Raw genomic sequence first — 14,427 nt, forward strand, 5'->3', positions numbered from 1 at the left:
AAAATTACCGTACAAAATTCTATTTGCATTTGCCATTACCCTCTAAGGTCATTTTAGCCAGCTCTGGAACTTCAACATAGAAGTTTTTCCTAAAGGGCTCATATTCTATCTTTCCATGATCCACTGGTTCCAACAGCTTCCTCTGTTTGGTCTGATAACCTGTCAGGGCAGTCTGAAGATCAACTTCCTCCTCTTCTGATGAGTACTGTAAGATAATAAAGAAATATATTCAGTGATAAAAATAACCTTCAAGGGCTTGATTTTTCACTGGCATAGCACTGAAAAATTACTGACGGGGGAAATTTCTCTCTGGTGTGCTGCACTAAAACCATCGATGAAAGGGAGAATTACTTTACGTTTTGAAGATCTCCCACTTTATACACATTCATTCTTTTGCCGATTTCCCTTCTCATCACTCCCCACCTGTTTCCCAATCTGTAAAATAAAAATATCCACCTCCCACGGGTTCAAAGAGTCTTAACACATTAATGTTTAAGTATTTTGAGATCAACTTGAAGTGTAAAGATAACTTAATAAACGTAAGACCAAGAGTTTGATAATTAAACATATACAAATAGCTATGTAATTTTTGTGACTAAATATGTGAGTTTAGAAGCTACACACATACATAATCATTTAGATGTTCAATTGATTATTCACATGCCAAACTGCCATGATGGAATGCACAATTTCAACATATGTGTATAAAATGTGAATTTGCCAAGTTTAGGCATCCACACATCAACTGAATTATATTAAAAAGTTATCGACCTAAACAACTTGATGCATTTAATTTTCATTATCATGTTGTCTCTATACATGAATGTGTGAGCTGCAATTTTTTTAAATGAATCAGTGTCAGCTCTATTTTCCCATGATTCAACAACATACATAACCAAATGTCAAACCTTTAGCACGTGAGTAGCCTCAATGCAGCCAATAGCTCTACTTATGCGCTTAAGTAGTTGACTGAATCAGGGCCCCTTTTTGCAAGAAAAACAGACAATTTCCATAACAGACACCTAAGAGTTTTCAATTACCTCCATTGCATCTTGGTCATTCTCCATAAGCTCCCCTTTCTTCTTTTCTGATTCCACAGCTGCTTTTTTGGTTGTCACCACAGTTACTACTTTGGTAACAGTTGGTCCAGATTTCTAACAAAACATTTAAAGAAAACAATTACAGATTGGACAACCCTGATCTGGCTTCCTCAGGACCTTACCAGTCACGGACAAGGGAGTTTGCTGGACCAAGGAAGGTCGGGGGAGAGGGGGGTGGCAACCTATCTACTGGGCTCCTCTCCCCAGCTACCTGGCACCACAACTCTTGGCCCCCTGGCTGCAGCAGCCCTGCTGGCCCCAGGAGATTCGATGGTAGCCTTCCTGGCGCTCGCAGTCCCACCAGCCTCGCCAGCCGTGGATTCTGCAATTCCCTCCCCGTTCCTGGCCCTGCCAGCTGTGGATTCAGTGCCTTCTTCCTCTCGCGCACCTCCCCCCCCCCCCCGGCTTCCCAGCACTGCTGGCTTCCAGTGCTCGTGCTGGCTTCCCAGCCCGTCTGGCTGCAGGCTCTGGTGTTCCATGAGCTCCGCTGCTATGCTGGCTCCAACAGCCAGCTCTGCTCCCAACCTCTGTGCTGAGGCTCTCTAGTTCAGCAACATCCGTGATTCATTTGTGGAGATTAAAGGTTATGGGCAGGTATGCATTACATGTAGTCTAAGCTGTCTTCATCTATTTGCATACTTTCCCTCTCAAAAAGTGTTCTTCGATATAATTTTTCCTATATTAAAAGCTAAACTACTAAAAAGAAGACAACCTTAATTTTTCACCTTTTCACTCCCACCTCCACCTTTCACACTTCTCATATTAAACTTCTTGACCTCTTCTTTAACTTCTTCCATATAAGCATCCAGTGGATCTAATTCTTCATCTTCAATCTCCTCCTCTTCCTTTTCCCCTTCTGCAGTCTCCTCTTCGTCATCTAGTACACAGAGAAATATTTTTGTTTAAAAGAGAAATGTTTATGAATTTCAAAATCCTTGGGTTTTTTTCCTGCTTTCAGTATAGAACTCTGAAAAATGTTTACAAAGCACACACGAATGCAGGAACACAGTACTATAAACTTATAGAACACAGACAAAGAATATAATGAGAATAGGAGCACATCCCCAGGGGTGGAGTCAACCAGGGAGGAGAAAAGTATCTGGGACAGAGAGGATAGGGCTCTCCATATGTTGTCAAAGGGTTTATTCACCAGGTCAGAGAAACCCTGGAATCAAAGGACACCATTACCCACTGACACCACATGGGCACTCTCCTCCCCAGAGAAAATTCTGCCTCCAAGGGGAAAAAAAGACAGATTAAATTTGGAGCTGCCAGAGTAACCAAAGTGCTCCGACAGCCTGCAGAAGTTCCTCTAACACCAAGAGCAGTCATTTTAGAAGAATCCTCCATTCTTGGAGAGATGCAAGGATGGAGATTCTCGATAAGGGATATGAGAACACCACAAGATGAAAGGCTGGAATTCGCTGTTCTGAAATAGGTCATTGGTAAATGGGCAATTTAGCTAGGATTTTAGTGGGTAAAAATAGCAGCTACAAGTTCCCAGAACAGCATTAGGTCCACAAAAACATCAAAGGCCTACATGAGAATTGTTGTTTAATTGGGAATGAAGTAAGAGAGAGAAGAAAAAACTACCATTATGTCTCCATAACTGACTTGAGTAATTGCACACCATTATTACTGTATCGTTTGTCCTCTCATTCCTCTCCTTTACCAGTTGCTCTCTCTTGTGTTTTAAGCTATTTAGGATCATGAACAAGTCTAGATTTAATAACTTTACAGCGCCCTGAAAAAAATAACTGAAGTTTTAAAATCAGATGTGGTAATTAAAGCTGTGTTTATTACTACAAAATGAAGCAATTATCTGTTAATTGTTATATACAAATATTAAGAAAATACCATCATCATCTTCTAAGCTCCATTTTTTTCCTTGTTTCATCTCTTCAATTTCTTTTTTCAGTTCTCCTATGTTTTCCATAGCCTTCTTGCGCTGTTCTTCCCTCCATTTCTCCACTCTCTCTTTTCGTTTTCTCATTTCCTCCTCTAGTTTGTTCTGATCAAAGTTCTATTAGAACCAAATTAAAAAGTTATGAATTATTGGCCTGACTCTGCACTTCTTCTTTACATCAACTCCTCCTTCAAATATATGGGAGTTTTGGCTCAGGACTGTCCAATATAAAATACACTGCAATAAAAGTTTAACTTAATATATCTCAGTTTCAATTTATAGTGACAACAATTACAATACTTGCATGAGCAAAGTGATGGTAAAATAATATGAAATGTAGTTATCCACTTTGCAACTTCGTTCTAGGGATCTACATTTCTAAACAAATACTCCTAAACGCACCAGATTTTCCCATCCTAATATGCAATATATACAACAGCAGTGGTTCTCCACCTGAAAAGCCACCATGCAACTCACTATTTCACCACATTATGTATATCAGAGAAATAAGCTATGTGGGAATTATGGTGGATGAGTCCTAGGCCAGAGTGCTGGTTGAGGGTGCATGTGTTGATGACTAGATTTGGTGAGGATGTTGGTTTGGTGGTCTGTTGCTGACTCCTGCCAGACTGGAGGGTTGCTCTTAAAGCAGTTCTTCCCCTGCTTTGGAGCCAACTATTGTTTGTGTTGGAGACCTGCTCTAGAACTGGAGGAAATAAAAAACACAGGAAGCAAACTGCTCCTTCCCTTTCTTCCCCTGACTCCTGCTAGGTTTTAGTGATCAAAGGATGTTTTGTACATAAAAATGTATTTAGGAAGCACTTGACCTGAAATAAGATTTTACATGTTTCTAAACTCATCTAGTCCCCAACATCCAGCAGTCAGTGGGATGCGACACAAGTGATCCTTCATAATCTGCTTGAGGTTTGCATTCTACAGACTGAGAAGCCTTGCATTAAGGGAAGAATGTTTCTTCTGTTAAGTGGTAGAAGCATACCCATTGTAATGGAAGTCTGTGTTATATGACCTAAAATGGATTATCTAGGGTGACATTTTAGACACACAGTAAACTATACCTAAAGTTTTAAAATAAATGTATCATTTGTAAGAGCTAATGTTTAAACGGATACAAGTTTCTTTCAGTGGTCAGAATACATACACTAACATCTTTGTCCTTTTCTTCTTCTTTGTCTTCTTTCTCTTTTTTCTTTTCTTTGGAAACTTCCACACCTTCTGTCTTTTCTTTAGACTTTGAGCTGAAAGATAAGGTCAAAAACCTATGTACTGCATGTCTGATCTCAACAGACTATTCAAGCTAATTAGTCTGACTACTTTAAAGCACTTTATAACTACTAATTAGTCATATTACTAATTGTAATATGATAATAATAAACAGGAGGTTTGAATAGTTTAACAACCCACAGCCCTGAAGATCACCACTTCCCAGATGAAGGTGGTACTTGAAAGCTAGAAAGTCTACCGCATACACTGGCATTGGAGGACATTCATATATTAAAATTATTTAAATAACTCTTGTAATAAGAATAATGAATGCCCACTCAATTTTCTAAGGGGTATTATGTGATTTAACCACAGTACTTTCAACAAAAATTACATTTTCAAAACCCTTCATGAGTGTCAGCTGTGCTAGAGATCACCTTTAATGCATTCTTTCTGCAGAGATGTGACACAAAACATCACTTGCTGACCCAGATGTAACTATGACTTACTGGAAAGATACTTTGATAAAGAGTCAATCTAAACTTTTTTTAAGGTGTCATATAACCTTAACTTTAGGTATATTCAGGTATTTTCTTGAGTCACTGAAATAGAAATATTCCTCCAGCGAAAAGCATGAGAGTTCCTAATACGTAAAACAGCATTTATAGAACTTAAAATATTTTATAGTTTCCTTATACTCTTCTATCTGCTAGTATACATCTGTTCTCTTGTCTTGCACTTAGGGTACGTCTAGACTACATGCCTGTCGCCAGAGGCATGTAGATTAGGCTACCAGGCATAGGAAAATGAAGCAGCGATTTAAATAATCACCGCTTCATTTAAATTTACGTGGCTGCCGCGCTGAGCCGACAAACAGCTGATCAGCTGTTTGTTGGCTCAGCGTGGTAGTCTGGACGCGCGGGGGTCGACATCAAAGGCATTTGTCGACCACCCAGGTATGCCTCCTGGGATGAGGTTTAACTGGGTGGTCGACAAATGCCTTTGATGCCTTTTGTCAGCTATTTGCGACAAGAATTGTCTTTGTTCTGTGCTTGTACAGCATCTAGCACAATGGGGTCCTGGTCCATGACTAGAGCTCCTAAGTGCTATGCCAATACAAATAATAAATAAAATATAGGATACTTTGCTTAAAAGTTTTATAATACATTTATGTAGCTATGAAAACAACCATAAGGTTAAGGCTGTGCATGTGCACTCTGAATATTTTCCTTAAACAAACCAAACCTGTGCATGCTTTCCTGACTTACTGCCCCCAGGCCTTAATATCAAGCACAATATTTAAATACATACGAGTAGTTTTAAAAACAACACACCTTTGCAAAGTAGCTCAGCTAAATGAAACAGCAAAACATACTAATCCATTCAGTATGCCTAGTTTGCTACTGAATGTATGCATGCAGAAACAAGAACAAAGGCACTTCAAACAACATTTAGTATGGTTACTCTTCCTTGAAATTGCTTCATGTCTTCCAGGTCAAAACCACTTATGGGATATGAAGAATTTTGTATTTTTTAAATATTATAATAGAAAATATAAAAAAAAAACCTACATACCCAACGGCAAGTTAGGTTACAATGATCTCAGTTGAAACAAATTAAGATTAACATATAAGGACAGATACACAAGCTTTTTAAACAAAATCTAGACAGACTTTCCAGAAAGCCTATTTTAGTCTTCTAGCGGTATAGAGGACAAAAAACAAAACAAAACAAAACAAAAAAGTGGACAAATGGTCAGCAGGAAGAATATGAGAGTGAACTCCTGTTTCTAGATTTGAAAGATTAAATTAATGTATATGATCTAGCTCCCAATGTAGGCATTTTGATTTTGAGCAAGATTCTGCAATGGTGAGTTAATCATCTGGCAAATGACAATCCAGGAACAGGCATAAATAGCCTAAAATGCTGATAAGGCATTCTGTGGACATGACCACAAAGTGATGATGACGAGATGTAGCATAAAAAGGAGTTGCAGTCAGCTACTTGGGTGAGAAAACCAATGTTATTGTTCTCCTGGGAAAAAGGCCCATTATGCCAAGGAACACTGCGAGAAATATTTTAACTCATGAAAAGATTTACAGAAATAGTGGAAAACCAGTAGATGTATCAGATATTAAAACTGGCAACTACATCCCGTCCCCTATAGAGAAACAGACTATAAATCTTTTCATGTCCAATACCTAGCATATTAATTTCAGCAGTGAATGAGAGTACCTGTTTTCTGTTTTCTTATTCTTGGCAGGACTGGAGGAGCGTGACCGTCTACTTCTGCTTCTGGACCTCCTTCTCTCTCGACTGCGTGACCTCCTCCTCTCTCTGCTCCGTTCCCTCTCTCTGCTTCTTGAACGTCTGCCACAAAATTGGCGTATTTAGTATTCTGAACTCATGCCCATTATTTTAAAATATAATATATATAAAAAATTAGAAGTTTTGCTTGGGAGGGAACATTAACATAAATTAGTCTATTTACATGGGGGAAAACAGAATCTTCAGCAAAAATCTGCAAAAGGAAGCCAAGAGCCATTAAGGCTAAGACAGGGTTACCAAATCCAATTATGCTACGTACTACTTTACCTAAGTAAAACCAATTACAAAAGGCAGATACCATCACCAGTCATACAGAAAGGAACAAAAGATATTCATAAGACATTCCAGAGAATTTGATACTTTGACTAAGTCAAGTCTCATTTTTCAAGAACACATACATTTCCTGAGACTTTGAAACTCATACCTCAAGCGCTTTCTGTCCCGTGACCGAGATCTCCTCTTCTCCCTGCTGCGTGACCTCTCACGCCTGCGTTCTCGATCTCTACTTCTAGATCGTCTGTCTTCTCCACGTTTTGCTCTTTTGTCAGATGGAGATCGACTTCTAGAACGGCTACCAGATCGTCCACGTGATGTGGAGCGCTTCCGATAATGCCTATGTAATTGCACATTTACAATAAAAAAGTAAAGATGTAAAGGAGAACACTTTGCAGATTATAGGTACTGAAATCACATTTAGAACAAAAACCATAAAAAGGAAGGGCAAGGAGTTTTTTTTGTTTTTGTTTTAAGATTACAGAAGTCTTCCCTGGTCTTGCATAACGGAATTAGTACACACACACATGTCCCCTATTGAGATATTGAAGATAGCTGGATTATTTGCTATATATCATTGAAATAATCCTAATGAGGCTTCACTACAAAAGTCAAGCTTTTTGTGATAGCATCATAATCTCAGGAGGGGTTTACTATTGAGCAACATCAATTTTATGTGCAGGAAAAAGATTAAAACTGCATTTAAAAAAGTCTCAGACAGTCTGCCTCAGTTTATAGCTCAGTTCCACAGAGATACTATCAAACGCCAGTCAAAGGATTGTGTACAAATGTGAGCCTGTGTGGCGTAATGGAAAGGGCACTAGATTGAGAATCAGGAGACTTAAATTTTATTCACAGCTATGTTAGGGTACATCTACACTGTGGAGCTATTTAGGGATACCAGAAGTCTCTCTAAATAGCTACTCTGCATCTATTGAAGGAGCCTGTTATTTCGAAATAGATTTCGAAATAATGGGCGGCTTATTCTGGCATCCCAATGGTTAAGGGGAATTTTGAAATAGCGAGTTATTTTGAAATTTGGCACTGTGTAGACAGCACCAAATTACAAAATACGCTATTTTGAAATAGCATCAAAATAAGCTACGCAATTTGCGTAGCACAAATTGCGTAGCTTATTTTGAGCTAAGGGTACTCTGTAGATACACTGTGTCTGCTGTGTCACCTTGAGCAAGTAACTTCTTCACCTCTTTGTCCCTCTCTATTCCCTTCCAACCTCTTCTCAGTTCTGTCTTAGACTGTAAAGTCTCTGGGAAAGAGACTATCTCGGCAGACATTTGTGTAATTTGCAACGGAGCCTGGATCTTAGCTGGAGCAAGTGCTCCCCTCATAAAATAGGGATATAACAGTATAACCATTTAAATGGTTAACCCTCAGTTACTGTAAATGTTTCACAATGGCTCCCAGCCCGCTCCCAGGGAGCCAGCTGCCACCCCTTGCTGCTGGCTCTGTATCAGCGCTTGCAGTGTGGAGCAGCATCTGACTCCCTGGGAGCAGGGCTGGGAGATGGTACATGGGAGTAAGGATGTTAAGGACTAGTCCAGTCCACTAGTCAATCCTCCTGCTTGCTGCCTCTATCTGATGGGGGGGGGGGGGGAAGGAGGGAGAAGAGAGGAGAGGGTACTTCAAAGTGGCAGCGCCACAAGGAGCCCGGGTAATGCTTATCGGTTAACCATTCAAACAGTTCCACTCGTACACCCCTGCTGGATTCCAGAGTGTGGGTTTGTCTTCACTGAAGAAAAAGACGGGGGGGAGGGAGGAAGGTGCGCTCATGACAACATAAGAGCTACTTCTATAAAATCCTAGTAGAGGTACCACAGGTAGTTTTTGTCTTGATAGTATAGCAAGTCAAAATGTCAGATCTATATTCCTTCCGACCTCTGCCATTTGGACTAACCTTCACCAGCTACACCCCCCACTGAGAACATGCTCCACAACGGCGACATGTCTCCCAGGCAGGGTGAACACTGAAAGACGCAAGTGGACGGGTTGGCTGGAACAGATAGGTACAGGGTGTTGGCATTTCTAGTCCCCAGGAAGGAGATGCCAGGAACGCAGAAGTATTGTGGGAAGTGCTGGCTGCTTAGCCTTGTGAGGAGAGCCTGAGAGGTGCTGACTGGCTTACACTGGCCATGTTTGGGTCCAGTGTCATGCCAGTGGCGAGCAGATTACATCCCGGAAGAGCCGGCGCAGAGCAATCTGCACATGTGCAGAACCGCACAGCTGGCAAGCGGGGTTCACCGCCACTTGGCAAGCCCTGTTCATGCCCATCAGTGTGAAAGAAGATATTTGCATATATATGCCACCACTCTTCAGGTACGGCCCTCAGCATGTGCTGAGAGTATCATTGTGGCCCCCAGGGGCTTCCACAGTTGAATAGCCCTGAGCTACAGCAAAACAAAAACAGCAGTGCCGTGTCTCCATTAGGGTCTCTGCATTTACAGAGATGATGCACTTCAAGGATGTTAAAAATCAGCACAAGCCATTCAGAGACGTTGATGGGTTTGAATCCCAACAGTGTTACCCATCGTTTCGGTGCACGAGCCAGCACTTTGTACCCCTCCTCCCGCCCGTAGGGCTAGAAACCAAGGCAGCCCCGTAGCTTGCTTGTTTGGGGGGGAAGGGGAGGAATATATTTATAAATATATAGCCGGAGTCTGAGGAGCATCTGAGCCGGGAGCGGGAAGCATTAGAAACAGGGGCCTGGGCCGAGCTGGGGCGCCGAACAATCGACACAGCAGCAGGGCGAGCTCGCCACTCGGGCCTCGGCCGGGCCGCAGGCGGAACAGCCGTACGAGGCCGCCCCGCTGGGAAACGGGCAGGGGTGTGGGGAGGTCTCCGTCGCTACCCCCACAGCCTCGGCAACGGCCGGCTCTGCCCTGCCGCGCGGCCCTCCCTCACGCACCATCCGGAGGGAGCCCGCTCGCCCGCGCCTTCGGGCCTTGCGCCCAGGCGAGCCTCCCCTCAACGCGGCCCCTCCTCCTCCTCCCCACCCCCAGCTCTGACAGCGGCAGGGCCGCTCCCGCCGCCTCACCTGGACTCTCGGCCCATGGCTGCCCCAAGCGCGCGGAGCAGCGGCGGCCTGTGGGATTGAGCGAGACCCAGGAACCGCTACGCAGCTGCCGCCATTACGGGCCCGTAGCGCGGTGACCAAGGCGAGGAGCGCTGCAGAGCGGAGCCGACAGGGGCCGGCCGAGGGCTACAGCGCCCCCTGGCGGCTGGAGGCGGGCAGGGCCCTCTTAAGCCCCGCGCCAGTGAGGGTACGCGGAGCGCTCCTGCACCGGCAAAGCTCCTTCTCGCACCGAGCTGCAGCAGCAGCAGTATCGCTCGCTGCCACGGCGCTCAGACCTCCGACGAGCCCGCGGCCCCGGCCAAAGTCCTTCGCGGAGGCAGCTGGGATTCGGAGCAGCAGCTCCAAGCGGGCTCGGGTGTGGGCTGCACCGGTCCCGTTTCTCATCGGCAGCCATAGCGCAAACGCCGCTGGTGACTCGCCCCCTTTCCAGCGAGCGGGGAAATGGGAGTGTCTGCTCCGGCTCTGCGCTGCCAGGGGTGGAATGAGAGAGGAGCGTCCTCATCTTCATTCCTCATCCCACAATAATTATCCCTTATAAGTCCCGAGGGCTTAACGTCCAAGAGCACTCGAGCCTAGCACAGGTGGTGTTCCCCTCTCCTACTATGACCTGTGCTAGCGGCCTCCGCGGCTACATCTCTATTACCTTTTACGAAAGCCTGTTCTACCACGGTTTATTCTCGCCCGTGGAGAAAAATGCCAACCCTACGCAACCCCGACAGCATGGCCAGAGAGCTATCCAAACATGGATACTGGACTATTCAAGTATGGATATAGCTTTAGTCAACCCTACAATTAAGGGAATATTGAGTTAAAAGGTATAGTGTTGATAAAGTTATTAGAGTGTAGTGTGGGAAAGGAAGCTGTACTTACCTAAAAATAAATGAAAAAGTGTAAACTCCCAGAAGAGCTATCATTTAGAATAGTCTAACTTGGAAAAATGCAATACAATTACAAGTAATCTGAATTCTGTATTCTTAGACTGCACAAATATCACCCCAAAGAGTGAAAGGTAAAAGTAGCCAATTTTTTCAGAATATTTAAAGCTAAAGGGTAAAGCATCTCTCAACATGCTAGAGAATAATTATAGAGCATTTTCACTTGAATAGACTAAAGGGACCCAATTATGACTTCCCTCTCTATTTCTTTGCTATGGTCTGAAACCAAAAAACATTTGCTCTAGATACAATTTCAGTCCTTTATCTCACCCATTACTAGCCCAGATTAAAATACCTGTTATTTTGTGCATGTAAATAAAAAATTATATTTTGAACACTATAGGAACTAAAATTAACTCAAAATCAGTTAGCCCAATGAAAACTGCACTTGAAAATTGCCAATTTTTTTCCTCTGCTAGTGCTACTTTTTACAGGTAAAAGTTATAATAACCAAAGTTTTACTATAGTAATAATTATATTATGAGAACTAAAGCAAGGCACTTGATCAGTCCTGTGCATTCACAGTAAGGCTGTAGAGATACAGATTAGAATTTTTATTTATGTATTAAAAGTAATTTTAAATTACTACTGAAGATAAATCTGTTTTACAGAGCAAAATATGAATCTAAACTAACACAGCCAGCCACTTACAGCTGCATGTGATACACCTGGTACAAACATAAAAACCCTTCACATGCAACAGGTCTAAGATATCAATTAACAAAGAAGTGTTTATAAATGCATAAAGTTTTGAAAAAAAGTATTGGAATTAGGTAGATTCACCTCTAAGTACGCAAACATTTATACATTGAGATTATTCAGTCGCATTCAAATTTAGGCTTTGCTCATGCAATCAATTCAGATTACTTTTTAAATAAATTCATATACATGTAATGAACACCAATTTTGTTTACTCTGTAATCTGTGTACTAACCTCATGTACTGTAATCTAACACATATGTACATTTATGTACAATTAGCCCCAAACAATACTTAGAATCTACAGAGTTTGCAATCTTTACAGAGTTTATAAATATATTAATCTATACAATATCCTATAAGTAACCATAAGTTTCCCCCTACAAACCATTACTCAGGCAAGTAGTTGATATCTGCTGTGGGCTTATTAATGTAATTGGGATACCTGCACAAACACAGTTTGCAGAGTTGGGTTCTCTTTCTCCCCCCATTCCACAGATGGGAAAACAGAGGCAAGGTCATTAAAATACTCAATGAAAGCAACAGAGGGAGTTAGTATCTGAGCTGGGATTACAGCTAAAGAATTTTTGGCTCTTGTGCTCAAATTAAACAGTTTACTAATGTAGGACTGTGAAATTTAGCTCTTTTTGATTTTCCTTATAGAACTGGGAACTTGTTTAGAATATTAACAAATCATGAGATTAATAAAAAGGGTGTCTTCCCAAGCACAGTCAAGCCATAAGAGAAGGCGGTAACAAGCATAACTTTAATGCACTTAACAGAAAACAACCAGTGTAGAAATACGGAAACATTAAACAGAATTGTGTACATGAACACAGAAAATGACATCATGGAAACTGAATTCATCCTTGGCCAATGAATGAAAGAACTTCATCTTATAAACGTTTGCCCTATCAGTTCTACATTTCACTTGGCAGCATTATGGGTATGTCTAGACTGCATCCCTCTGTTGGCAGAGGGATGCAGATTAAGCAGGTCGACATTGCAAATGAAGCAGGGATTTAAATATCCCGTGCCTAATTTGCATAAAAATGGCCACCACGTTTTGCTGACAGCACTTTGTCAGCAAAAAGTGGCAGTCTAGAGGAGGATCTGTCAAAAAAGAAAGCCTTTTTCGACAGATCCTGTAAACCTCCTTGCAGGAGGCATAAGGGATCTGTCGAAAAAGGCTTTCTTTCTAGACAGATCCCCCTCTAGACTGCCACTTTTTGCTGACAAAGTGCTGTCAGCAAAACGTGGTGGCCATTTTTATGCAAATTAGGCACGGGATATTTAAATCCCTGCTTCATTTGCAATATCGACCTGCTTAAACTGCATCCCTCTGCCAACAGAGGGATGCAGTCTAGACATACCCTATAAGTCGGACAAAAGTCTTCTCTTCTGAGTCAACATTTCCATATTAAGAGTCAGAAGCCATGTCTTCACTACAGGCTGGTTCAATGGGGTTGTGAAGAACACAGCAGGGGTTGATTTACTGTATCTAGTACAGACACGATAAAATGACCACCAATCACTCTCCTGTTGACTCTGGCATTCCACTTCAATGAGAAGTGAAAGGAGAGGTGACAGGAGAGTGTCTCCAGTAGACACAGCACAGTGAAGACACTGCAATAAGTAGATATAAGTATGTCTACTTCAGCTACACTATTAACGTAGCTAAAATTGTGCAACTTAGATTCATCCCTTGCAGTACTATAGACCAGCCCAGAGCAATATTCCTTCTGCGACCTGTGGAAAAAAAATCCGTCTTAAATCATTTCCAAGTGATAGGAATGCAAAAGAAGTAGAATGAATAAAGAATAATAATCTGTATATCAATATGCTTTTCTAGTATTCTGATTGAAACTTTTAACATGTCTACATTTGTGCCGAGACAAGGTAATCTCTTTTATTGGACCAAATTTTGTTGGTGAAAGAGACAAGCTTTCAAGCTACCCAAAGCCTCTTCCACCAAAAAAGTTGGTCCAATAAAAGATATTCTCTCACCCACTTTGTGTCTAATATCTTGGGACCAGCATGGCTAAGCTAGCATTGCAAACTGCATTTGTACTCTCAGATCTAAATCGCAATAGGTTACAGTCTAACTCTAAATGTCTACAACTGGCTGTCCAACAAAAATGATGGTAATCCAAAAGAACTGAATATAGTGTAAAATCAGAACACAAGATTCTTTGTTGTGCCACAGACATATATAACAATTGGCTCAGAAATGCAGAATTAAAATTATAAAGCAAATAATTTTAGCTGAGAAAAACTGGGCAGAAAAAAAGTCTTGTTTACTTCACAGGCATATAGCCAGATAGTTTTGCTTCCTAACTAAAAAATTACTGTAGACAAGCACCAATAAAACTACTGATCCTTCCAAACTGAAAAACCAGTATTGTTGGATTTCATCTTACACCTTGAATAGTAAGCAGATAAGCTACATGGTGAAATGCAGTAGGTTCAAATGCAGCAGAAATCATTGAAGATGGCCAGTACGAAGGGGAGACTAGCTCGTAATACACTTCAGATAATCCATTCCTTCCTCTCAATATGTCACTTTTTTGTGGGATTGAAAGTAAAACTACAGCTAGCTACTTCCCTCTAAAGAGAGAATAAAATGTATCTGCCTGGCAGCCTCCTAAATCCCTCCTGTCTGGTTTTACACCTGCTCCATAATAGGTATCAGTTCCCCCCCTCACACACTCATCTTTATGTGGAAACAAACTCAAAACATGGAGAGAAGAGCATTTTTTCCATTGTCTGTTTCAGAACTTAAAATCTCAATAAGTACAGCTATTGTGATTTATTTGGAGGGCCTTCAAAACAGTGTAGAACAAAGGAACAAGCAAGTCAGTCAACATCCAAAGG

At 41.7% G+C, this 14,427-nt stretch overlaps 1 protein-coding gene across 1 annotated transcript in view; it reads right to left on the reverse strand.

Annotated features, from left to right (window-relative positions):
- DDX46 (DEAD-box helicase 46) overlaps positions 1-10,040 on the reverse strand; it is a 34,834-nt gene extending 24,794 nt beyond the window's left edge. Inside the window, exons 1-8 of the mRNA XM_006116048.5 lie at positions 9,881-10,040; positions 6,980-7,168; positions 6,463-6,597; positions 4,166-4,262; positions 2,958-3,123; positions 1,826-1,977; positions 1,041-1,154; positions 40-205 (exon numbers count right to left, since the gene is read on the reverse strand). Of these exons, the coding sequence (XP_006116110.1) occupies positions 40-205; positions 1,041-1,154; positions 1,826-1,977; positions 2,958-3,123; positions 4,166-4,262; positions 6,463-6,597; positions 6,980-7,168; positions 9,881-9,897 (1,036 nt within the window). The 5' untranslated portion in view covers positions 9,898-10,040. The remainder of the gene's footprint in view (positions 1-39; positions 206-1,040; positions 1,155-1,825; positions 1,978-2,957; positions 3,124-4,165; positions 4,263-6,462; positions 6,598-6,979; positions 7,169-9,880) is intronic.
- Between the last annotated feature and the right edge of the window lie 4,387 nt (positions 10,041-14,427).

This window comes from Pelodiscus sinensis, chromosome 16, assembly GCF_052426305.1.
Source record: "Pelodiscus sinensis isolate ZL-2025 chromosome 16, ASM5242630v1, whole genome shotgun sequence".
Lineage (NCBI taxonomy): Eukaryota > Metazoa > Chordata > Testudines > Trionychidae > Pelodiscus > Pelodiscus sinensis.